The sequence below is a fragment of the Periplaneta americana genome, chromosome 16 (genome assembly GCF_040183065.1).
Source record: "Periplaneta americana isolate PAMFEO1 chromosome 16, P.americana_PAMFEO1_priV1, whole genome shotgun sequence".
NCBI classification, from domain to species: Eukaryota; Metazoa; Arthropoda; class Insecta; order Blattodea; family Blattidae; genus Periplaneta; species Periplaneta americana.
This window is the reverse complement of record NC_091132.1, coordinates 8035801-8060520: the sequence shown is the minus strand read 5'-3', so window position 1 is coordinate 8060520 and position 24720 is coordinate 8035801. Positions and strand designations below refer to the sequence as shown.

The 24720-nt window shown below is 35.3% G+C and overlaps 1 protein-coding gene across 1 annotated transcript; it reads left to right on the top strand.

Annotated features, from left to right (window-relative positions):
• Window positions 1-2: 2 nt before the first annotated feature.
• On the top strand, window positions 3-24140 carry LOC138716429 (E3 ubiquitin-protein ligase RNF25). Its single transcript, XM_069849517.1, has 6 exons — window positions 3-144; window positions 243-311; window positions 8732-8972; window positions 18404-18628; window positions 19756-19980; window positions 21320-24140. Exons 1-6 carry the CDS (start codon window positions 122-124, stop codon window positions 21536-21538), a joined length of 1002 nt encoding a protein of 333 aa, XP_069705618.1. The 5' UTR covers window positions 3-121; the 3' UTR covers window positions 21539-24140.
• Window positions 24141-24720: the final 580 nt, after the last annotated feature.

Below are 24720 nucleotides of genomic sequence, written 5' to 3'. Positions count from 1 at the left end.
ATATCAATGGAAAGCGCTGAATGTTTCTGCCTGGCGTATAAAATTGATTATTTAGTTCAGAACATTTAGAATCTCGTAAATTTCTTGTGGAAAGTGCGAGGGTGTATTTAAATCGCAAAATATGTCGAACGATGTTGATGAAAGGTGTGTATTATTAAACGGATTACAGAAACTTGAATTTACTTAATTTTTCTTCTAATTCAGACAAACACATGTATTCTGTCAATTCTTGTTTTTGACAGGGTGGTTGACGAAGTGGAAGCATTGAAGGCAATTCTAATGGACGAATTAATAGTGAGAACAAATGAAAGGTCAGTTTTTCTATTCTCTTGCATCACTGAACTTTATAAGATGATATAAATGTAGTAATGAATGTAACTTACCCTTTGTCGAAATTTCCAGACTGTTACATTACGTGCATGCGCTTAAAGGAAGGAAAAATATATAATTTGAAATAAGTGATCTTACATTGAAAAACATGCATGGATGTATATATTCCCATTTTTACAACTTTCACGCTTGTTGAATATACCAATACGAAGCTATGAACATTTAATGGCGGAAATAGTAACGGAAAACAACTCCTTGTTTAATGGGTGAACAAAATCGTAATTTTTAAAAATTGTAAATACTTGCAATTAAACTAGTTTCATATATACAGATTAGCATTACGAACTTTTCAAATTCCTGAAGTACCGGTACCGTTCATGAATGGGAGAGTGATATATTGACAGACTTTTTCATCTGTCAGTTTTACATACCGGTAATTCAACATCTATGCTACTTTCAAGATTTGGGTCCTTCCACCAGTTGTACATATGTCGATTATTGAGGATAGTAAAGCAACATTAGACAAACATTTTAAGTACGTAGCGGGAATCTTTGGTTGTATGGTTAGCATGGTTCAAGGCTACCCCTTTTTAAGGCAACAGAAGATGAACACACACTCCATTTGCTGAATTTGTAGTCAGCATCGCTATCACTTAAGTCAGAGGGGAAGCCGTCTTCTTTTATTCAGTTCTTTTCGAAATTATGTGGTCCATAATTATACACTTAAACCAATAACATGGTTAGGGAATTAGCCTATGTATCAAAATGAAACAAATTAAAATTAAAGTTGCAATAAATGAAATGTGATGTGATTATCAACTAATGTTTGTTGTTAATGCCAACCGTTCAACATGAAGTTAAAGTTAATTTCCCAAAATGTGTTGCTGCGCATAGGCCAGTTTTACACTAAACCTGAACTTATTGTGTGCAAGGTATACTGAAACCCTAAACTAACCTAACCTGTCGCAGATTCAGGAAAGGATAGATTATATTACTTTAGGGTTTTAGTGTACACGAATTTTATGTTTAGTGTAAGACTGGTGTATGTGCAGCGACACATTCTGGGAAATTACCCTCTCTATATTGCACTCAAACACTTTTCATATAGATTTTCATGATGATTCAAGGGTACCTATAAATCACCCATCAAGATTCAAGTTCATCTTCTCTTATTACTTTTTTTTTTAGATAGGTCTAAGATGTAGTTGATTTATTTCTGTTTAGTTATAATGGATAAGTTAAGTGTTGTACAGCAACAACTGCAATTATGTACAGAAACGAACTTAACTTAACCTTATTACCATTGTATTATTAAACTAATTTCCAAGGAAGATCATTCCTAAGAAGGGTTGCTAACTGTCTAGGTTTTGCTTGGACAACCAGGAAAAGAACTTTTGGTCTAGGCAACATTATGACCCTACCCTGAACGCCGAAATGTTCAGGAATTTAAATTTCATGTTGTCTGGATGAGCTGGATGACTACGTAATATACAATGAATTTTGTGTCATGAGAAAAGTGTACAGCATATTGCTTCTGAGGAACAGTCTATGGGCAAAAAGGGGATTTTATTTTTTCAGAAATCGTTAACATGCTGTGAATTACTGAAATAGTATCATTTAGGATGTCAATTTCAGTATCTAATATCGTCTGTGAAGTTTAGGTTTAGTGTAAAACTAGTCTATGTACAGCAACACGTTCTGGGAAATTATCGAGAAAGACGCATTAATTTAATCAGCTGATTGGTTTAAGTTCTCGGAGCGCCAATAAAATATACACGTTTTTAGTATTTTATATTTTACAAAGTGAATTTTTTTGAAATGCATTTCTGAAAAAGCTCGTAAAAGATTCTCCCTTCTAAAAAGACTAGCAGGAAAGAAATGGGGATGCTCTAGGAATACTTTGAACACTACATACAAAATGTTTATACAGCCAGTGCTGACATACTGCGGAGAAATTTTAATTACTTCACCTTTCATAAACGACATAGAATATGTTCAAAACCAAGCTCTCAGACTCATTACTGGTGGAATCAAAACAACGCCAATAGATTCTATGAGATTCCTCACTAATATTAACAGCATCAAAATGACAATAGAAGAAAAAGCACTGATTCAATATGAAAAACTTATCAGATTACCAGGAAACAATTGGCAGTCATACAGTCCTCTCTGTAGATTGAAAACTCAAAAAAGTTTCATATCCATTGTTCAACAATTAAAACAGAAAATCAATATCCCGAATTTAAAAGAAAACTTACAAATTAAACCAAACCCTTTAACTCTATTAAATATAGAATATAATCTAAATTTAACAGAAGAAATACTGAAATCAGAAGTAAACACTGAAATGCTGAAACAATTGTCTTTAGAGACAATTAATATTAGGTACCCTCCACAAAACTGGCTTCATTTATACACTGACGGATCCTTGATCCCCAGAGTACAAGGTGCCGGTGCAGGTGTTACGTGCTGTCTCTTCTCACTTTATAGATCTCTTGGATATGGAACAACAAGTTTTGATGGTGAAATCATTGCAATAAGTGAATGTCTCAGGAATCTTCTATGCCACATCAATAAATTTAGGAATGCAGTTATATTGTCGGACTCCAAAGCAGCTATTCTATCAATCGTCTCTAAACACACACCTTCATCTCAAACAGCAGAAATAACTAAAATGCTCTCTCAATTATTATCACTCAATAAAAGAGTTGTGTTCCAATGGATACCATCCTATTGTGGAATCCTGGGAAACGAGAATGCGGATACTTTAGCAAAGAAGGGCAGCACTGCTACTTACAGACCTGTTACTAAATCTACGCATTACTCTGTGAAGAGATTTATTAAATCTACATACTTAGACTTCAACAAACAAAATTTGATAACTCAATCCCAAGGGAAAAAATGGAACTCTCTGCATCAAAATCCACACTTAATTCCCGAGTTACCACGAAAATCGTCTGTAGCTGCATTTAGATTGGCAACAGGCCATGATTGTTTGGCCAAACACCTGCATAGAATTGGAATATATCAAATGTAATCTTCGTCTTACGATGTTTGGTGACATATACACGTCCGTTGATGTGACATATTAATGAATTTAAATACTATTATAGTTTTTGTAAAGTTTCTTTCAAGCCATAAGCAGTGCTGACTAGATCAGATGCTATGGACAGTGCTCTATAACAGAGTCGCCAGTATGAAAGGATAATTCCAAGCCTTTGGCGTGAGACGAACTCGATAGCTCAGTGGTAGAGCACCTGACCGGAAAACAGGAAGTCGCAGGTTCGATTCCTGCTCGAGGTTGTGAAATTTTTCTTTCATACCATGGTATGATTGTGACTATAATAGTATTTAAATTCATGGAATATGTCAGTCCCCTAACTGCCCATTATGCAACTCAAACCAAGAAATTGATTCGGAACCTCAAAATCTGTGCTTCAGTGGCTAGTCATGATAATATCTTTGAAAAATATTGGAGTGCAAGAGGTCAAATGACCTTATTGTCAAATGCCTGGCATTAGAAAACAACAACATATTTTACAAAGTTCGTACAATTTTTTTTTTTTTTTTTTTTTTGTGTTTTCAATAATTTTGTTGTGAAAGCTTGGGAGAATATTTCACAGTGGTTTTAACTACGTACTTCACACAGAATTAAAATTGTTTTATTTATGGACAAAATTACTAGTAGAGACACAACGTAAATATCGTAATTACTTTAATTCTTTATCAGCACCAATGCCAAAGACAATGCTGAGTGTAGTAATGAATTTCAGTGAAAATGAAATGATTCTTAACCTGAGCGAAGGGAATTCAGGAGGACTGATATGGCAGAAACACATGAAAATATTGAAGCTGTAGCCTACTTGTACTGCAATCAGAGTCCAAAAGACAAGCACAAGAACTGAGGCCAAGCTCCATCAGGAGAATTTTGAAAGAAGAACTCAGACTTTTTCTGTATGAAATGCAAGTAAAACATTCACTAATAGTTCAAAGGCTGTGGAGAAGCTATTCCATGATATCATACAATGGATCAGAACCCCAAAACCTCACATTTTAGTGATCCATTAATGCATTAAGATGGAAATGAGTCTCATATGTAAACCACACATTCTGACCCATTTGTCATCTTCCATCATTTTGTTTCTAAATAAAATAAAACAATTTTAATTCTCAGTGACGTAATTAAAACATTATTAAATATTCCTCCAAATTTGCACCTGAAAACAAAAGGAAAATATTGTACTAACTTTACGAAGTAAAGGGTGAACCATAAGTAATGTCATTCATTTCAGGGAGTTATTCTTTGAGATATTTCAAACACAAAAGTTCAATACAATTTTGCTCGTTCTTGCTTCCTTTTCCAGAAAAAATTGTTTTATATAAAACATTTCTTAGCGTGTTTTGGGAAGGCCATTGATTTAATTCTCTACATGCTCAGTCAGTTTGAGAGCAGTGTATTATGATAGTAAATGATTGAAAGAATTTTAGTTTTGTCCTTTATTCAGAAATTTGATCAGAAGAAATGTAACATTGTAAAATTTCTTTACAAAGTTGCATTTATTCGGATCAAATTTCTGCACATTTAAAGGACAAAACTAAAATTCTTTCAATAATTTATCTTGGATTGACTTAGTATATTGGGAATTAAATCAATGCCTTTCCCAAAACGCTATGAAATGTTTCATATAAAACAATTTTTTTTTCTCGAAAGGGAAGCAAAAACGAGCAAAATTGTATTAAACTTTTGTGTTTGAAATATCTCAAAGAATACGCACGCATGCGCGCACGCATGCGCGCGCGCACACACACACATACACACACGCACACACACACACACACTATACTGATAGTCAAATAACCATAGCCCTACTTAAAAGTAATGAAAACCGAAATGAATTAATAGAAAGAATAAAGCAAAAATTTAAACAACTCAAAGATAATAGATGGACAGTCCACGTGAAATGGGTTAAAGCTCATGTAGGACTTCATGATAATGAAATGGCGGATAGACTTACTAAGGAGGCAGCCATGGAAGATACACTAGATAGCGTATACGACAAATACCAAAAAGTCATATAATCAGAGAAGCAAAAGAAAATGGATTAAGCACCTGACAACGTCAATGGGAGAGCACAACAAAGGGAACTGGCTGCAAACTATTTTTCCCATCTGTGAAGGAACACCTGAAGAACAAGTTGCCAATCAACGCGCAAATAACTGCCATCAAACTTTCATCACTTTGGAATCATAGACAGTCCATTGTCCAAATGTGAAGAACATCAGACAGTGAACCATTTGTTATTTAAGTGCAAACTCCAGAACGACTAAAGGAAAATATTGAAGAGAAAAATAATAACGCAAAGAGGCCACTGGCCAGCAACAAACAAAGAACTAATTCAGAGATATCTCAAGGATTTTGTACATTTGTTCAGGATTTTGTACAATTCGTTCAAAACATTAACTTTGATGAATTATAAGAGTGTATAAAATTGTATAAGAAAGCATGTAGTGTTACTTGATGTAATGGAGCATGCGGATGAAGGAAAAAAAAAACACACACACATGCACGCACACACGCAGTGTTCTGCCCAAAGGCAGGTCTTCCACTGCAAACCCACCATTCTCCAATCTTTCCTATTTTCTGCCTTCCTCTTAGGCTCCGCATATGATCCATATATCTTAATGTCGTTTGTCACCTGAAACCTTCTTCTGCCCCAAACTCTTCTCCCATTCACTATTCCTTCTAGTGCATCCTTAATAGTTTCTTCTCAGTCACTGACCCAACCTATTCGTTTTTCTCTTCCTGATCAGTTTCAGTATCATTCTTTCTTCACCCACTCTTTCCAGCACAGCTTCATTTCTTATTCTGTCTGACCATTTCACATGCTCCATTCTTCTCCATATCCTCATTTCAAATGCTTCTCTTCACTTCGTCGTAATATCCATGTTTCTGCCTCGTACACTGCTATATACAAAGCACTTTACTAGTCTTTTCCTTAGTTCTTTTTTCAGAGATCCACAGAAGATGCTCCTTTTTCTATTAAAAGCTTCCTTTGCAATTGCTATCCTTCTTTTCACTTCCAGGCAGCAGCTCACATTACTGCTTATAGTACACTGCAAGTATTTGAAGCTGTTCACTTGTTCTACTGGCCTTCCTGAAGCCAAACTACTCTTTTTCCATCTTAGAATATAAACGTCGATTCAGTATTCACAGGAGAATCTTTGCTGATATCAGGCTGATAGTCCTGAAATCGTTACATTTCACATTATTTTTTTTCGGTATTGGAATCAACACTGTCTCCATAAAATCTTCAGCCATTCGCCTTTCTCACATATTTCGTTGCATGTTGTTGTTTAGTCAACTGTCCGAACTCAGGTCTGAATCTCACAAGTGATAACCAATATGGCACCACTTACGAGGCAATTAGGCCAGGAGATAATGGGGTAGGATGGCCAGTTCCTTTCCCCCTCTATTGCGTACATTGCTGATTAGCTACATATTACATTAATCAGACTTCAGATGCATACAATCAATTGTTCTTCCTCTGACACATATCATCAAGTGAGATGTACTGCCTGATAATAGATGTACATATCAGCCAGAACCTCAATCAGAGATATTTCATTGCATAATTTTCTTCTTGTCTTCGCCCAAGAATTTCACTAACTCATTTGGGATTTCATCAACTCCTGTTGCTTTCCCATTCTTCATTTCCCTAAGTGCTAGTTCAACTTCTTCTCTTAAAATAGAAAATTTTTTTTCGTCTTCTGATATGGTTGCTTTGTCTTCTATGGCTAACTTATCTGGATGATTTCCTGTCTCATATAGGCCTACAATACCTCTTCTATATATTTCGTCCATGTGTTCAGTAGTCCTTGTTTGTTATTTCATTTCCTATTTCGTCTTCTATCAACCACATGGATTTTCTGTTCTTATTTGTGAATTCCAAACATCACAGTACATTAAATTGTATCTTTTTTCTCTCTCTAGATCCTCTACTTATTTTCATTTCTCTTTCATCCTGTCTTCCTTGGCCTTATCAGTTTCTCTTCTTAGTTCGTTATTTAGTTTCCTATAGTTTCTTCTAACTTCTCCCATGTTGATGTTTTTCCATTTTCTTCTTTCCTCCAGGAAAAATTTTACAGTCTGTACAAAAGAAACCAGATGTCCTGGAAATGTACAAAAACTTGCCCAGACATGTTCAAACATTTTTAACAAGAGCCAGAACAGGTCACATTGTCACTCCGTTGTAAGTACACCGATTTCAGATTTCTGATAATCCTACTTGTCTGTGGTGTAATAATCATGATGAAGATCTGGAACACATTCTTCTATACTGTCCATCCATAAACCACAAAAGAAGTAAATTAAAATCATCAGTGCCAGTTGCAGGAGACACAGCCCTGCAGTATATATTGACTACACCCCAACTCTGGCTACTAGCAACAGGCATCTATAATGAACACTGATCAAAATACCCCTCATTTCTCGTGAAAAACAACTGAATAGACTACAGTAGACTATAGGGGACTTTATGTTGTCAGCAAACAACGGGATACATTAAGAAGATTGAACATTTCCTCCAGCTTCTCCGACATTTTTCCTGTGACCCAAGGTTTCTTCATTCTCACTCACTCATCTGTATCCTATTGCTTCTTCTGGTTTTTTTTATACAGCTTTTTAGATGGGTCTAGAACCTACTCATTACTATTCTCAAATGTGGATTCTAATGTAGTGGCTTTCTCTTGAAAATTTGCTTGAAATTTTCGTCTTTCCTCTTAGTTCTTCAGTTTTTCCATGTCAAATTTCTTCGTCACCTGTCTTCCTCGTATCTTCTTCAGACTAATATCTACTTCACCTATCAGCAGAACATAATCTGAGTTAATATCTGCTCCTGGTAAAGTCTTTGCATTTTTTAAGCAGTTTCAGAATCTCTCCTGTACCAGTATATAGTCTTATCTGATATTTGCTTTCGTCCCTTGGGCATGTCCAAGTGTATATTCTTCGTTTATGTTGTTGAAATAATGTATTTCCAACAATCATCGCATTTCTTTTTCAGAAATTCACCAAAGATTCACCTGTCATTTCTTTTCTCCAGTCCATATGTTCCAACTGTTCTTTCTTCTTGTCCTTCTCTTACTACTGCGTTCCAGTGGCCCATTCGGATTGTGCATGCTTCTTTCTTCTCTCTTCTATCTTGTCATAGCTTATAATGCTCTGAAATGAATGACATTACTTACAGTTCACTCTGTATAAAACACTAAAAAAAAAAAACCGATTTTATTGGGTGACCCAATATATGGTACTTGAAAAATTTGAGATTATTTTGATTGTAAAAACTAGTTTATTGCAGTAGTTTTTTTTTTTTTTTTTTTTTCACTTGTGATTGTTGGTTTGCAGTGGTTATCCAGAGGCAGTTGAGACAGTGTTGTTCCCTTCCACTGCCGATGATGCTCTGCAGCAGTACGTCTGCCTCACACTCGTGGTCGAGTTACCTCCAGGCTATCCTGATGTACCACCAGTAACATCTCTACGAAATCCTCGTGGACTCGATGATTCGGTCCTGGGGAGGATAGAAAGGGAAACTAAAGAGAAATGTGAAAGTTACCGAGGGCAAGCTGTCATCTACGAACTCATTGAGGTATGTTTTTCAAAATTACAAATCTTGTTATATTAGTTATATAGTTATTGGATTGTGATGCTTTATGAGATGATGATGATGGTGAACAGGAGAAGAGTGAGGGAAGCTAGAAAGAGGACAAGAAAGGAGATATAGAAGAAACTGTACTGTTTTATTTATTGTGACTTTCAACTGTAGATGTTATTTAATACCAAATTTCAACACTGATGAAAAATGACTGATGAATTTTTGCCTGGAGCCCTCTATCAGGGACAGGATTCTTGATTTTTGTACATGTTGTAAATCTATGACATGACCCACAGCTTCATCTTTCTTTGAGAGGAAGCCGTGCTAAGGATCTCATCACACTTTTTTACAATTCATGACCCTTGGCTGGGTTTGAACCTGATAACTTGTTGTTGTTGTTGTTGTTATCTAATGTCGGGCTTTGGCAACGAAGCCATTAGCGTTCTTGCTCTCCAATATTTCTCTGTGGTGGATCCATCAGGTAGAACTTCACAGGTTATGAGATGATCTTCAGTCATTTCTTCTTCTTTGTTGCATAGAGGGCAATTTGGATTTGTGTAAATTCCTATTTTATTCAAGTGTTTGGCCAAATAATCGTGTTCTGTAAGCAGTCTGAATTTTGCTACTGCAGATTTACGTGGGATTTCTGGAATAATTTCTGTTTTTTTTTATTAAAATGCTCCATTTTTTATCTTTGGCTTTGGTACATAGTGCTTGGTTTTGCTTGATTTCATATTTATTTTTAATTAGTTTTTTGATGGATGTGTTGTTGTTTTTTCTAATGCCAGACATTTGACAATGAAGTCATTTGACCTCTTGCACTCTAATATTTTTCAAAGATATTATCATGACCAGCCACTGAAGCACAGATTTTGAGATGTTCTGAATCCATTTCTTGGTTTGAGTTGCACAATGGACAGTTAGGGGACTGATATATTCTTTATGATGGATGTAAAAGGTAGGCTTGTATTTGTATTCTGAATTAAATTGGATCCTTTTTTGGCAAGAAAGTCAGCAGTTTCATTTCCAGCAATTCCGCAATGTGCAGTTATCCATTGCAATTGAATTCTTTTCTGTAGTTTTTGAAGTTGTTGGATCATTTTGTGACATTCTTTAATTTGGATTGACATCATTTTATATGAATTTATTGCATATAATGCTGCTTTAGAATCAGAGAGAATGACAGCATTTTGAAATTTATCTATTCTGTATAGTAGGTGTTGGAGTGAGATATGAATAGCCATTATTTCCACATCAAAATTTGTTGTATGATGTCCTGCTGGTTGATAAAATGAGAATAACGCACACGTAATTCCTGATCCTGAGTTGTTATCGATAGTAGACCCATCAGTGTAGATATGTAACCATTCTTCTGGTGGGTATCTATTGTTCACAGCTTCTAATGCCAGCGCTTTTAGTACAGGTTTGGAAGTTTCAGATTTTGTAACTGGTTCTTCTAAATCTAGTTGAATGTTAATTGGTTCGAAGGTTAGAGGGTTTTTTCTGCTTAAAATGTTTTCTTTAGATTTAGGGAGATTCAATGCTGTTTTTATTTCCGTGACTTTGGACAGGAAACTTGTTTGTGTTTTCAACTTGGTTGTAACAGTCTTTTTTCCCCATTTTGTTGTTGTTAACCGTAGCATTTTTTTCATAATGTGTTAGTGCTTGCTCCTCTAGAGTGAGATATATTGGAGGGTTCTGGGTTAGGGCTTGCATTGCCGTGATTGGGGTTGATTTTGCTGCACCAGTTATTAGTCGCAGGGCCTGATTTAGGCATACTTCTAGTCGATTCAGGTTGAAATTATTTGCTGTAATTAATACCTCCGCATTGTAGAGAAGTATTGGCTTGATGAATGTTCTGTATGTGATGTTCAAAGTCTGCCGATTACTATCCCACTTAGCTCCAGCTAATCTCTTTAAAATTGGAAGTCTTTTTGTTGATTTGTTTACTACTGCTTCAATATGATTTTTCCAAGATAATTTTGAATAAAAAATTGTCCCTAAATATTTCGTTTCATATGTTTGTCTCAGGTTTGTTTTCTTGAACTGTAGATTTAGTTTTGGGATTTTTTTCTTCAAGCTAAATATTTGAAACGTTGTTTTATCAGTATTTATGGCCATCAAATTGTTGTCAGTCCACTTTTCTAATAGGATCAGAGCCTTTTCCATTGAAGTTTTGGATTTGACTATTTGTGGGGAAGATGTCCACATGACCATGTCGTCTGCAAAAAGAGCTGTCTTTATTTCTGGGCTTGAAACAGCTGGGGGGAGATCGTTGATGTAGATGTTAAACAAGGTTGTACTCAGTACTGCACCCTGTGGGAGGCCCATTTTTATTTGTCGGAATTTGGAAGTACTGTCGTATTTTGTAGCACAGAAACGCTGGGAAAGGAAGTGAGTGATCCAGTTTAGCATGTTGTTTTGAATGCCTATTTTTGTGAGTTTTTCAAGTAGTTTATACCTCCATACTGAATCGTATGCTTTTTCAAAATCAATGAAAACTGATAGCGTATCTTGATTTTTGTTGAAAGATTCTTTGAGATCTTGGGAGAGCTGAATTGTATTTTCTTTTGTAGATAGGTGTTGTCTGAATCCTGTTTGTGCTGCTGATAGTATGTTATTACTTTCTAAGAATCAATTTAACCTCGCTGATATCATACGTTCTGCTGTTTTTGCAATGACACTTGTTAAAGAAATTGGTCTGTAATTATTTATATCATCACCTGTCTTGCCTTTTCTTAGAATAGGGATAATTATTGCTTTTTTCCACTCTATAGGTACAGTAGAAGTCCATGATAGGTTAAATAATTTCAGTAGTGCATTTCTTCCCTTTTGTCCAAGATGTTTCAGAAATTCTGCATGTATTTTATCAGGTCCAGGAGATTTTTTATCTTTTAACTCATGGATTGCAGAATCTAGTTCTCTTATGGTGAATTCTTTGCGGAATATATCGTTTGTTTGTTCTTGACACTTCTTAAATTTTTTTAGATCTTTTTTGATCTGCCTTTGCTTCTTTTTAGCTTCAGGAGAAAGTTTATGTTGAGAGCTATAATGCTTATTGAAGGCTTCGGCAATAGAGTTGCTAGAAGTGAACGTTTTCCCATTAAATTTGAGTGGTTCTTTCCTCGTTTCTCTCTGACATGTGATTTTATTTACATATCTGTATACTTTTTTTGCATCTTTTCTATAATCAGCTTTTTCGATAAATTCACTGAATGCGTTTTTCTTGGCTACATAGATTTCTTTTTTTAACTTTGCTGCCTTTCTTCGCCATTCTTGTGTATCTATTGGGTTGTTGGACAATTCTGCTTTTTTCCTTGCTATGTCCCTTTCTTTTTTTAACTTTGATAGATCTGCATTCCAAAAGGGTTTATAGTTTTTAATTTGTCCTCTTGGAATCCAATTTTTTGCTGCTTCGAGAATTATGTTTGAGATTGTATTGTTGAGTTTATCTGTACATACTTCGTATTGAATGGAGTATAATTTTTGTTGGGTCTCTTCTGTAAATTTTGCCCAATTAGCTTTTCTAAAATTCCAAGAGTATTTTGGTTTTGGTTTGCTATTATTTTGTTTGTCCTGATGTATTATGGATGCAATAACTGCTCTATGATCTGATCCTAGGTCTTCAGTGATTTCACGTGTAGTCTTATCTTGTAAATCTGATGATATTAACAGGAGGTCTGGGTTTGTACACTGACCATTATAATGTAAGTATGTAGGACAATCGTCGTTCCTGTAAATAAGTTCTAAAGTGCTTGAATTTAATAGATCTTCAATAGTTTTGCCACTAGCATTATAGTCTTTGTATCCCCATTTAGGTGAATGACCATTAAAATCGCCAATCAAAATCGTTTTTCGGTGTATATTTATTATATCCAGACAAGAGTTGTTATTAGGTGGATTGTATATTCCATATATGGTGTAATGTGAATTTCCTTTCCAGATTTCAATTTGGATAATTTCTGCTTTGTCTTCTTGTTGCATTTCCTTTATAACTTTAAATTTTGATAAAATGTTTATTCTAACACCTGCAAGAATTCCAGTAGCTACTTGACGTGATTTGGGGAGAATATATATATTGAATCCAGAAATTTGAAAGTATTTCAGTTGATCTCTTGATACATTTGCTTCTTGTATAATAAATACATCTATCCCTTTTTTCCTCTATGATTGTTTGTAGTTCGGCTTTTTTGCTCTGTGTAAGTCCTCCTGCGTTCCATTGGAGAATTTTAAGGATGTTCTGTAAATGACGTCCTGCAGAGTCCCCGCCCGGAGATCCGAATGGGGGACTATTTTACCTCCGGAAAACTTATCTGAAGGATTTGCCATTAGGTTAATTAGCATAAGTGTAACCGTTTTTTAAGTGGGCACCAATTTTTTGTTTGTAATGGTGGTTACATCACCCACTCACGTAAACCCCCAGTATGACTGGAGGGCCACACCTGTCGTTGGTTAATGGGTCCATCGGACCTGGCCGGGAGGAGTTTTAGAGACCACCGACCTTCCTCACAAACACCACTTGTGGAACATTTCTACACCGTGGCAGGCCAGCGTAAGAGATGAAATAGCATTTCCTCTATTTCTGATGTTGTGGTTATACCGCCAGTACTCGGTCCCCAGAGCCTCATCTGTAAAAGCAGGTTGCACCACGAGCAGATTGGGGTTGGGTTTTGGATAGGAGAGGTTATGAAATGCACTTCACTGTCCCTTGCAACCTGATAACTTTGAATCCAGTGGCCAGCATAGTAACTGCGGGACAACTGAGGATGGCAAGAGGACAAGAAAGAGGAGATGGAGAACATCGATATGAAGAAGAATTTAATAATGATTTGAGTGAAGATCATCATTTTCCATCTATGTATCAGTTGTTATCCATTGTTCAGCTATCTTAGCAATGAAGCCATCACCTGTCTTGCAGTACAATATTTTTTGTGGATATTAGGAGTGTTTGGAAGATACTTTCAGTTAACTAGATGGTTTCTGTTCGTGGCTTCATCTCATTCACACAGAACACAATTTAATGATAAAATGCCAATCTTATATAGGTGTTTTGCCAGGCAGGCAGTCATGACCAATGAGGAGATGAAATGTTGCTACAGCAGAATTCCTTGGGTTATTTGGTATAAGATTGGGGTATCAGTAGAGATCTGTGACATGCAACAACGAAAATTGTCATTTTGCCAATTTTTTTGCATCATTTCTTTATACTTTTTCCCATAACCTCAAGAAGACGCTTTTGAACCATGGAATAACACGAAAAAAATTCAAGATTTTAAACGAATTCCAGGAATACAGGTACTTCTTCCATTCACGAAATCTAAACAGTAGTGTATCTTTAAGTAATATTTTCCCAATTTGCATTTTTTTTTTCTTTCATGACACATTTCGTTCTGCCATTTTGTCAACAAGCGAATGGAACTGAGCACACGCGCGTGCGTGTGTGTGTGTGTGTGTGTGCGCGTGTGCGTGCGCCTGCACGCGCATGTGTTTTTTTTATTTTACTCTGTGTTATAGATGTATAAAATAGATAACAACTTGAAGTCACATATCTGAGAAAGAGTAACCATTAATTGTTGGATCCAGCTTACAAAGCTCTGGATAACAAATCCAACAGATACAGTTTTCCTTGCTTTCCTTGATGGATGGAGTCGATATGTAAATGTGAAATAATGGATGATTTTGTAAAAATTAAAAAATTCTTTAACTATTATCTGAACTCCTTTTCTGTTTTTGTTGTAATGTTTTTTAAACTGAAGTGTATACTGTAGTTTTTTAAAGCTCTAAAGTTATTATAGTCGTGTTGCTGTTATTTCCGGTGTGACTCCTCCCTTTTGCTTACGTCTTAGGAAGTGAAGACTATAAAGTCTAGGTAGGTAGTATCATTCGCCATTTTTGTTCTTTCGTTGCCGAGCTACCAGATGAGGAATCTATTTGCTTCACCAGTAAACATTATCATGTCGTAGCTCCTATGATAATAAATCAAACGCTCTGTAATTGAGCAAATAATTGAGCTGCAAATAACGTCCTCATGTGATTTCCGCCAACGAAAAAGCCAAAATGGCGGGCGATTATATTAAGTATTTATTGAGCCTTAGGAAATGCATTACATCATCAGTAGTGAATGACAAGACGCACACGTTTAAATGTAGCTGACCTGCAATGTGATTGGCTGTCGGAAATAAGAGCGACGGGACTATAACACTAGGCTATAGTTCGTTTGTATTTGTATTAAAGAAAGATTTTAAAATAAGGGGAAGTGTCTTCTTTTGATTCGGTTCTTAGAAAGGAACTGTTAATGAACTTATGTCCAAACCTCCTCTTAAACTGTGCATTCAGATCTCTATAAATAAATAAATGAATGAGCGAATGAACAAATGAACGAATGAATAAATAAATCTAGCCTGTTTAATCCCCTAAGGGCCATGGCCTCCTGCCTACGCAGGAACTAGCTCAACTTTCATTCCTTAAGTGAGCAAGCCCTAGGGAGTGGGGTTCTGTGAGGTTTGTTTGCGTTTACCTGTTCCTTCTCTATAACAGATAGACAAATATAAAAAATCATCTGCCCACACCAGCTCTAAGGGTATGAAAGCTTACTTAGAATGTTGCATTAGGAAACAACGATGTGAACTTGGAGAGAGTAGTTGAATTCCCATCCCCCTTGAATGCTTGTCACGTGAGATGCGAGATAAGGTTGTGCTGAGTGAACACTACTCAAGACCAGTAGGATCCTATTTCACAAAAGTATGGTAATAATACATCACAAATTACAACTGAAGATTATTGTAAAATATGGAGTTGTATCTTTTTGATCCACAAAATGATGCGTATCATCTTAGCAAATATATATAAGTGATGGCATAATAATAAGGTATACACAGGCTGCTTGCATTAGTACCTTATGCCTATAATAAGGTTATGTTCCTGTCCCTTATTTCTAATATGTTTGAGGAACTGTGGGGAAAAATTAATGCTGCTAAAATATCTTTCTGCACTATGTTATATTTCCTTGCATTTGTGACAGTTTATAGTGTATTTTTGATAAGATAATGTGAGAAAAGTTCTTCTCAAGGTAATCGTATTTTTTTGTTTGATGCAAATTGCAGTACTACCAAATTTAGTCAACAGACTGTACAGCAACAATTTTCTGTTATTCCACCTTTATTATACTCAAATTCTGTTTTAAATTGAGTATTTATTATTTGTTTATAAACTCTACCATTTTCAATATCATCCTCATCAGTATTGAAATACGCTTTTTTTCCCTGGGGAGGATTTTTACTATATCGGGGTGTGGGGAGATGGAACCAACAGCAAAACGAATAATAATTCCTATCTTACCTAACAACACAGGCTGTCTATGTAAAAGAGAACGTAGAAAATGGGATCAATTAAATAAATAGAAATTTCATTCGTTCATATTTGCTTCAGATACTACTAAATGTTAATATATAGGCATTAACTTAAAAATGTTGATATTGTTATGTAAAACATGGTGATTGTGAATAGGTAGCTATCTTTCTGTGTAAAATTGTCACATAGCCAATGTTAAGTGCCCATTTTACATAAACTGCCTAAATTTAGTACAAGTAATAATTACTTATCGATTGAATTAGACGATTTCATCTTCCAGTAGCTTTTATAAAGTTTTTGAAGGATATAAGTGTGAATACCCTATCTGTTTTTTCATGAACTTGAAGATCATTTTAATGGATATCAAACAGGTTACAAAAAACATCACCCAAGTGCGATCAAAATACAGCCAATATTACTTAGTTCCCCATTTTTTTATATTTGATTTCGAGTCCAATCATTTTATTCATTGACTCATCACTAACAGTGCTGGATGAAGGAAGCACACAAGAAATTACTGGTTTACAGAATTTGCTTTCACTTCAAGCCATTTGAGAATTCTCTTCATCAAATGCAACGGATACTCTTTCCATAGACTCCTCAGTACGTCTTTTCTTTTTAAGAAAAGTAAACAGTGTCTGTTGTTTTGCCATTGTACTTTGAAATACCGGTAAATATTTATATTTACTACGAGTATATATGCTGTAACTATTTAGTAAACAAGATTATTATACTTGCTAAACAAAATTAACATTGAAAACTACGTCAATAAAAGCACAACACACCTGACTTCTTAATTGTAAAACTGAAAATTCATATGGTTTAAACGTAACCAATTAAGATCAGCCAACAGACTGAGCTATGCGATTTGTGTCACCAACTAGGCTTTCCTAAAATCCCCTTCATTAAAAAAAAAAACTTAATATTGGGTGTAAATTATATTTTTTTGTTACAAAAAGTTTGAAATCTCCATGGAGAGGGACATCCTGGAATCCCTCAGCCTAACCTCTGATCCCCATCACTTTCACTGCTACTAGACCCCATGTTTAATAAATTGTGTTGATATAATACTAATAAAATTGTTTAACGGTACTCTTGCATCAGCAATATTAGTTTCCTTCTTTTTTTTTTAAAGAGAAAACTGTATAATTGTACATAATATTTTTTTGGAACAGAACAGTGGTAATTTAGCTTGTAATATGTAAGTATCCAGTCTGCTGTCGAAAAATCTGAAAGTTAGAATTTATAAAACAGTTATATTACCAGTTGTTCTGTATGGTTGTGAAACTTGAACTCTCACTTTGAGGAACAGAGATTAAGGGTGTTTGAGAATAAGGTTCTTAGGAAAATATTTTGGGCTAAGAGGGATGAAGTTACAAGAGAATGGAGAAAGTTACACAATGCAGAACTGCACGCATTGTATTCTTCACCTGACATAATTAGGAACATTAAATCCCGACATTTGAGATGGGCAGGGCATGTAGCACATATGGGCGAATCCAGAAATGCATATAGAGTGTTAGTTGGGAGGCCGGAGGGAAAAAGACCTTTAGGGAGGCCGAGACATAGATGGGAAGATAATATTAAAATGGATTTGAGGGAGGTGGGATATGACGATAGAGACTGGATTAATCTTGCACAGGATAGGGACCAATGGTGGGCTTATGTGAGGGCGGCAATGAACCTCCGGGTTGCTTAAAAGCCAGTAAGTAAGTATGGAATAATAAAATACAATTGTATACCATACTTTTGTGGAACATAATTCTCATAATTTGTACAAATCGCAGATGGATTTACTTCTAAAGTATTATACCATTCTTTTGTGGAATAGGGCCCTGGAGAAATTTGAAATTAATTGATTAATTAATTAATTTGGTGATGAAACTAAGTGTTATACATTTCTTTTGAGCAAGTAATAATTATGAAGGTAGTTTGACAATTGTATCTACAGTCACATTACCAGGTGTATTACATTCACTTCGTAGTCACTGTATTTGATGTCAGGGTTTTCTTTTATCAGAAGTAACAACGTTCTATAAGGTTATTAATGCCATCTTTCTGCTTGTTAATTTTAGCTCGTCAAGGAATACCTGACAGCTAGCAACCTGCCTTCTTGTCAGTGTGCAATTTGCCTATATGGGTTTCGAGAAGGCGACCACTTCACTAAGACACAGTGCTACCACTACTTCCACTCACATTGCTTAGCTTGCCACGTTACAAGCAGTGAGAAGAGCTATCAGGAAGAACTGGACAAGTTACCGGCTTGGCAACGCAACCAGCAGCCACAGTCACCTTGTCAGGTTCGTATTTCTTCCATCATAGGAGCTGAGAACATTGAAGCAAATGTCATATTTTTTGTTTTTTTTTTTTTTACAAGATGGAAAAGACTGATTTTTACTTTTTCAGTATACAAAGTATAAGGAGAAAATATTGTGATGCAATAAAAAGATTTTCACAGTTATACAAATTTCCAGCATCTCTGATAAAATATCAGAGAAGTGGTTTTTGACATAGTGCATCTGTGTACAGGAATTTATCCTCAGCTAGTCAATTCATCCAGGAATTTGATTGTCTTATAATTAACAGAATTATTATTTTTCTTAAGCGAGGACAGGTGAAATTTAGGCAGTTTTCAACCAAAAATTGATTTTTTTTTTTTTTTATGAAAAAATTAATTGGAAATTTCTTATTTATATGTTAAGCAAGTTTTAGTGCTCTATGGCGCTTGGAAGTATAAAATTACGTCATATTTAAACGTCTGCACACTTTTTTTCAGCACATTTCATCATGTTCAAAGTGTAAAGGATCTCACAGTTTTGATGCTACGAAAATGAAATTTTTTCTGCATGTTATGTATACTGTGGATAACAAAACAAAGTATTTTTTTTTTTTTTTACTAAATTGAATATTTTCGAAATTAAAAAATAGTGGACAATAAAAATTTTAATTATATGTGTGTGTGTTTTTTAATTTTTGTTTCTATTTAAATTTAAAATTCTGGATACTTAATCCTTTTTTAACCATATCAGAGATGATGTAAAAAGAGTCTTGCATGAGAGTTAAATAATTTTGTAAGAGGAGATAAATTTTGAAAATATCTTTCTTTTCTTTTTTTTTTTTTTCTTTTAATTTCAATAGCTCAGTCGTTCATCTGATCATAATGAAACTTATATTCAAGAATATTTTTGTAAAGGGGATGAAGTGTACAAAATATGAAATCTCTACCTTAAAAATGGTAGAAAATAGAAATTTCACCTATCATCCCCCTTAAAATTATTATTGAGAATTGGACTCACGTGTGTATGAAATATTTTACTCAAAATTACCTTAGGCATACTTTCTATGTGCTGATGTAACTTACTAAGTTGTTCGATATGTTATTTAATATCGTTACTAAATTACATTTCAAATGTGACCATTTGTATAGGTTTTATGCCCGGTGTGTCGGGAACCAATACAGTGTGATATGGCATTGCTGTCGACTGCAGCTCCTCCGCTAGATGTGGAGAACGCTCGTCAGTTCGAGCTGAGTGACGAGCTTCGTAGTCTACAGAGGCAAATGGCAGCTCTCTTCAGCCACCAGAAAAGTCGTGGTGGCATCATTGATCCTGAAGCGGAGGAATCTAAGCTCCTACTTGTGACAGAGACTCCAGTAAGTGGGGGAAAAATCACTTGTTTTGGTATTAGCGGAATAGTTATTTTGCTTCTTGTGAGTGTGCCGAGTTGATTGTATTTTGGTCGTTAGTTTTTCTTGGAAGAAAAATTATTAGTAGGCCTTAGTTTCCAAAAAGTACAGTACATCGTGGAAAGTATAGGAATTTTACTGATACCTCAGAAAAAAAAAAGAATAAATGTGAATGCGAAACATATGAAAGAACTTTTACTTTTAATATGTTGTTATTATTGTTGTTCCTATGGCTTCATGGAGAATTATTCCATTTTCCTTCTGGCATCCCAATAAAGTATGGCTAAGTTTGTTTCTTTTTGATGATTGTGGTTGAGTCCAGAACAGCGCAGAAGATGGTCACAGCATCCCTGATGTATGCCAAATGGTGCAGTAACTTGTTGAGTATATCTTCATTCGTGCAAGGTGTGCTGCAGTTATAGCCGGTTGTCAGTCTGAAAGCTTCCTTTTTTCTCTCTCTCTCTCTCTCTCTCTCTCTCTTGTTGGTTTCCCATAATTCTCGTATATTCTCCACTTTACTCCTCTGTTGCTTCTTTTCTGTTTACCTACTTCTTTAATATTCTGTGATATAATTTTTCTCGATTGAATTCACCTTTAGGCTGACTTTGGTGCCTTTCTTGGCCAGCCTAGCTGTAATTTCGTTTCCCTCTTACCCCCCTCCCCTCCCCTCCCCCTCATGGGCAGGCAGGAATCCATCAGAAGACAATCGTTTTTCCTAACACTTTGGCTGTTTTAGCACTTGTTGGATGTTCTGTACTCTCCTTATTCTTGTGTCTATTGGAGGATACTACTTGAAAGGCGGGGGGGGGGGGGGAGGTGTGTGTTTTTTTTCCCCCCCCTTGCCGCAACATGCCCCATTACAAAAGTAATATTACACGTTTTAGTTTTCTTTTAGCTGTATGTTCTATCTTAGCAGAGCTGGTTAAAGTTTATTCACTTTCGAAGTTCGAGGTGATTGATTTATTTAATGTTGGTAGTGTTTTTTTTTTTAATCCTTCTCTAATTTATGGATGTATATTGTTATACATCCATAAATTAGAGAAGGATAAAAAAAAGTGCGTGCGTGCGTGCGTGCGCGCGCGCCCGCCCGCCCAACATTTCCTCTTATTGGGTTGAGGAAAAACCCTGGAAAAAAACCTCAACCAGGTAATTTGTCCCAACCAGGATTTGAACCCGGGTCTGCTTGTTTCACAGTCAGACATGCTGTTACTCTACAACAATAGACTATTTATTATTATTATTTTGTGTTTTGTGATTAAAATTACCTGTTTTGCTATTGATTAATATGTCTTCACATTTGTTACAGGAACCAGAGGGGGATGACGATCCTCCAGGGCCTAGTCTTTTGTTGCCACCTCCTGCCTCTCATGGTTTTCCTCAGCATAATAGTATGGGAACTTCAATGCCCAGTCGTGGTGACTGGCGAAGAGGTGGGCGTGGAGGGTTCAGGGGGAGGGGCAGCAGCAGCAGCCACCGTAACAAGCACGGTAGGCGGCACCACCAAGCAGCTGCGACATCCAGATGACGATGGCTCAAACTAAGATCTCTGTCGAGCTACTGCCCTGCTGCTGTAAGAATCAGGCAGCCTGGAGCAGGAATCCTGTAGCTGGAGCTCAGAGAGGAATGAATTACAGGCGAGACTATTCACTAAACTTCATTGTATTACCTTAGTGATATTCTGATCAAGTCTGAATGAGGTTGTTCGTATAATTTTGATTCACTGTCATTGATCACACAAAACAGTATTCATGCATGATGTGCTTGTTTCGTATTGATTGGCTGAGGATGTCGCTCAAAATGGTGACCAAAGAATTCTTGAAAAAATACTCGTGTTATGTTTATTGCTGTTTATGAACATCTTTCTTTCCCTTATTTTACAGTGACACAAAGACCTGTAATTTATTGATGGAATGTTTGGTGCACATTCTGTATAATTAAATAGTTTCTTGCTTGTCAATAAAAAGTATCAGGTATTTAATACAGAGCCTAACCGAAGGAATCTTTGAGGATCGACACAGATGATGTAATTGTGAGCATTATTCTTACATTTTTTTGGTTCCAGTACCTATTTTCTCTTAAAGATGCACGTCGTCATTTTGTTCTTAAGGTGGAGTAAATAATCAGATCACGAATTTCTAATTGCTGAGGCTTACACACAGTGGAAATTGAGGTTCAGAGTAATGAACAACAAATACTCTTACTTTTTAAATAGGCTATAAAGGTTATAGAAATATCATCCAGAAGTAAAATTACTACTGACTGATACATAATACTGTAGTAAAATATTTCCAGAGCAATTGATAATTCTAATACTGTTTGGATTTAAATTATAATTATTTATGAGAAGTACACATTTTATATATAATATGTGTGAACAAACACGTGTAGCATGTGTCCCTGCACTGTGACTGTTTAAATTCAGTTAAATTGTTTACATAAAATAGAGTTGTCAAAACCTGTCTACCTACATAATCGTGTCACAGTACACGAGAACCTTACTGTTCAGAACTTTTTTTAGAGTCGATTATTTTCAATTTGGATCTTGGAAACATTGCACAGTATCAAATTTCTTTTCAAAGTGTTAGAGCTAATGTCTGCATCTATAACATGTTTATTGTTTAGGCTGACAGTTTTCTCAGTATAATATAGTGTTAGTAGAAAGAAATTATGTTAAAAATTATGTAATGCGATCTATGTAAGTACGAATTAAGGATTTATTATTGTCTTAGGAATATTATTTCGTATAGAATTCTAAATTGAAAGGCAGTATGAATTTTTTTTCACATTAATTGTCGTATATGGAACACAAGTTCTTTTTTATGAATTTGTCTCAAGTTCAAGGGTATGTATTATAAAAATTACGTTGAAAATAAGTGCAAATTTGCCTGAAGATGAATTCATATTTGATACAAGGGGGAGAAAAAGACAAATTTGTATGATTGCGAAAAGGTGCTGTGGATCTAAAACTCCGTGAAATGATTATACTCTGTGATTGAGGGAATCATGCATATTGTTTAAAATTTGAAACTTTCTAAGTATAAGGTTCTAGTGAAAAGAAGCTTTTACAGTTTTTATGTCTTATTTGTTGGGAGTAAAATCATCATTTACAAAAGTTGGAGGATCTGTTTATTTCCACTGTTTCTAGGAAGCCTCTTCAAATAAGATGCATAAAAATTTAAACCAGCATTTTCACGAAAGAGAAATCAGGGATTCGAAACTCTGCTAGTTCATTATTTTGTATAAATTAAATGTTATTCCAGACAGTTTTGAAAACGTGTTGGAAAAAATTCAATTTAGTATTTTGTGATATATTCCATGATTTAAAACTCGTTAAATGTTCACAATTACTCAAGTATATGCACAAAGACTAATTCGACGTATTTCTGAAGTTAAGATTCTGTATTTTGTTTGCTGTCAGTAACTCCAGTCGTTTGATACAATGAATTTAAAGTGATGTCTCATCTCATTTATGAGAGAGTGTGCACATGTGTATGGAGGATCTGCAAGAAATTGCCTTCCTCTTGGAGTAACTGCCACATCTTGATTGATTTGTTTCTCTGTTGAGCTCTTAATGTTATTGTAATGAATCATTATAGTCAATTATTTATTTTATGGAAAGAAATGGAAGCTATGTTATATTGATCATCTGTCATCATCTCATGATCTTCAGTAGTGGTACAATTCTGCTGGTTTTGGAGTTGTCATCTTTCATATTATGATTTCCTATTTGGAAGTAACTTTAAAACTGACTAGTGTTCACTTGAATGCAGAGGATAGCTTGAGCTGTGAGGGCTTGTCTCTCCTGGCTGTGTGAGCACTGTGCTCTCTGTGCTAAGCTGTGCAAACTATTCAATTTTTTAAGCTGAACTTAAATGCTTGGTCACTTCTGATCGAGTGACAGCGATGTTAATGTGCTCTGTGCTTTAAGAACAGGACAGTTTGTGCTTAAGCGATTGGTAATTTGTGTAAACAGTTATCTTTTCATTAATATTATTTGTGTTTCATCCTCCTGGTTTTTAAATTAGAGTTCAATAATTCTAATGCCTAGTCAGTGAAAAAGTGTTGAATGTGAAAGGTTAGCAAACTTGTGTTACAGGAATCGTAAAAATTATTTCAATGCTAAATACATATTTGCACTGTGAAATTGAACAAGGTGATTTTATTTCAGGGTGAGCCAAGAACATTTCTGTTGAATTTGTATGAACACTTTTTTTATGAGCGTTCATGTTACACAATAATACATGTTATAATGTAGAAGTAACACTTACTGCAGTTTAGTAATGGTGTATTGTAGATTATTGATTAATTAATAATAGTAGTCAACACTGATTTGGTAACATGTACATGTTAATAATAATTATTTGGCCTGTTCCAGCTTATTAAATTACTATACAGCTGCAGCATTTTGAAGTTTATTAAGAATATTATAATATTCTTTGCAAACAGTTGTATGTTCGTGAGTACTAGTGAAGGAGTTTGTGTTCGACTGTCCTCCCTCATTCAACATCTTCCCTTTTCCTGCTTTGTCTTGCCTTCCATGTGGAATTGTACTTCCATTCCCTTGTCTCTGGAACTCGTTGCTGTTAACTTTCTTAAGCAGTAATATGAGTCAAACTATTAATTCAACCATCATTGTGGGTAAGTTTTATTTTAGATATTAATGCCAAGCATTTCCTTTCTACTTGTGTGTTGTTGATATTAAATAAA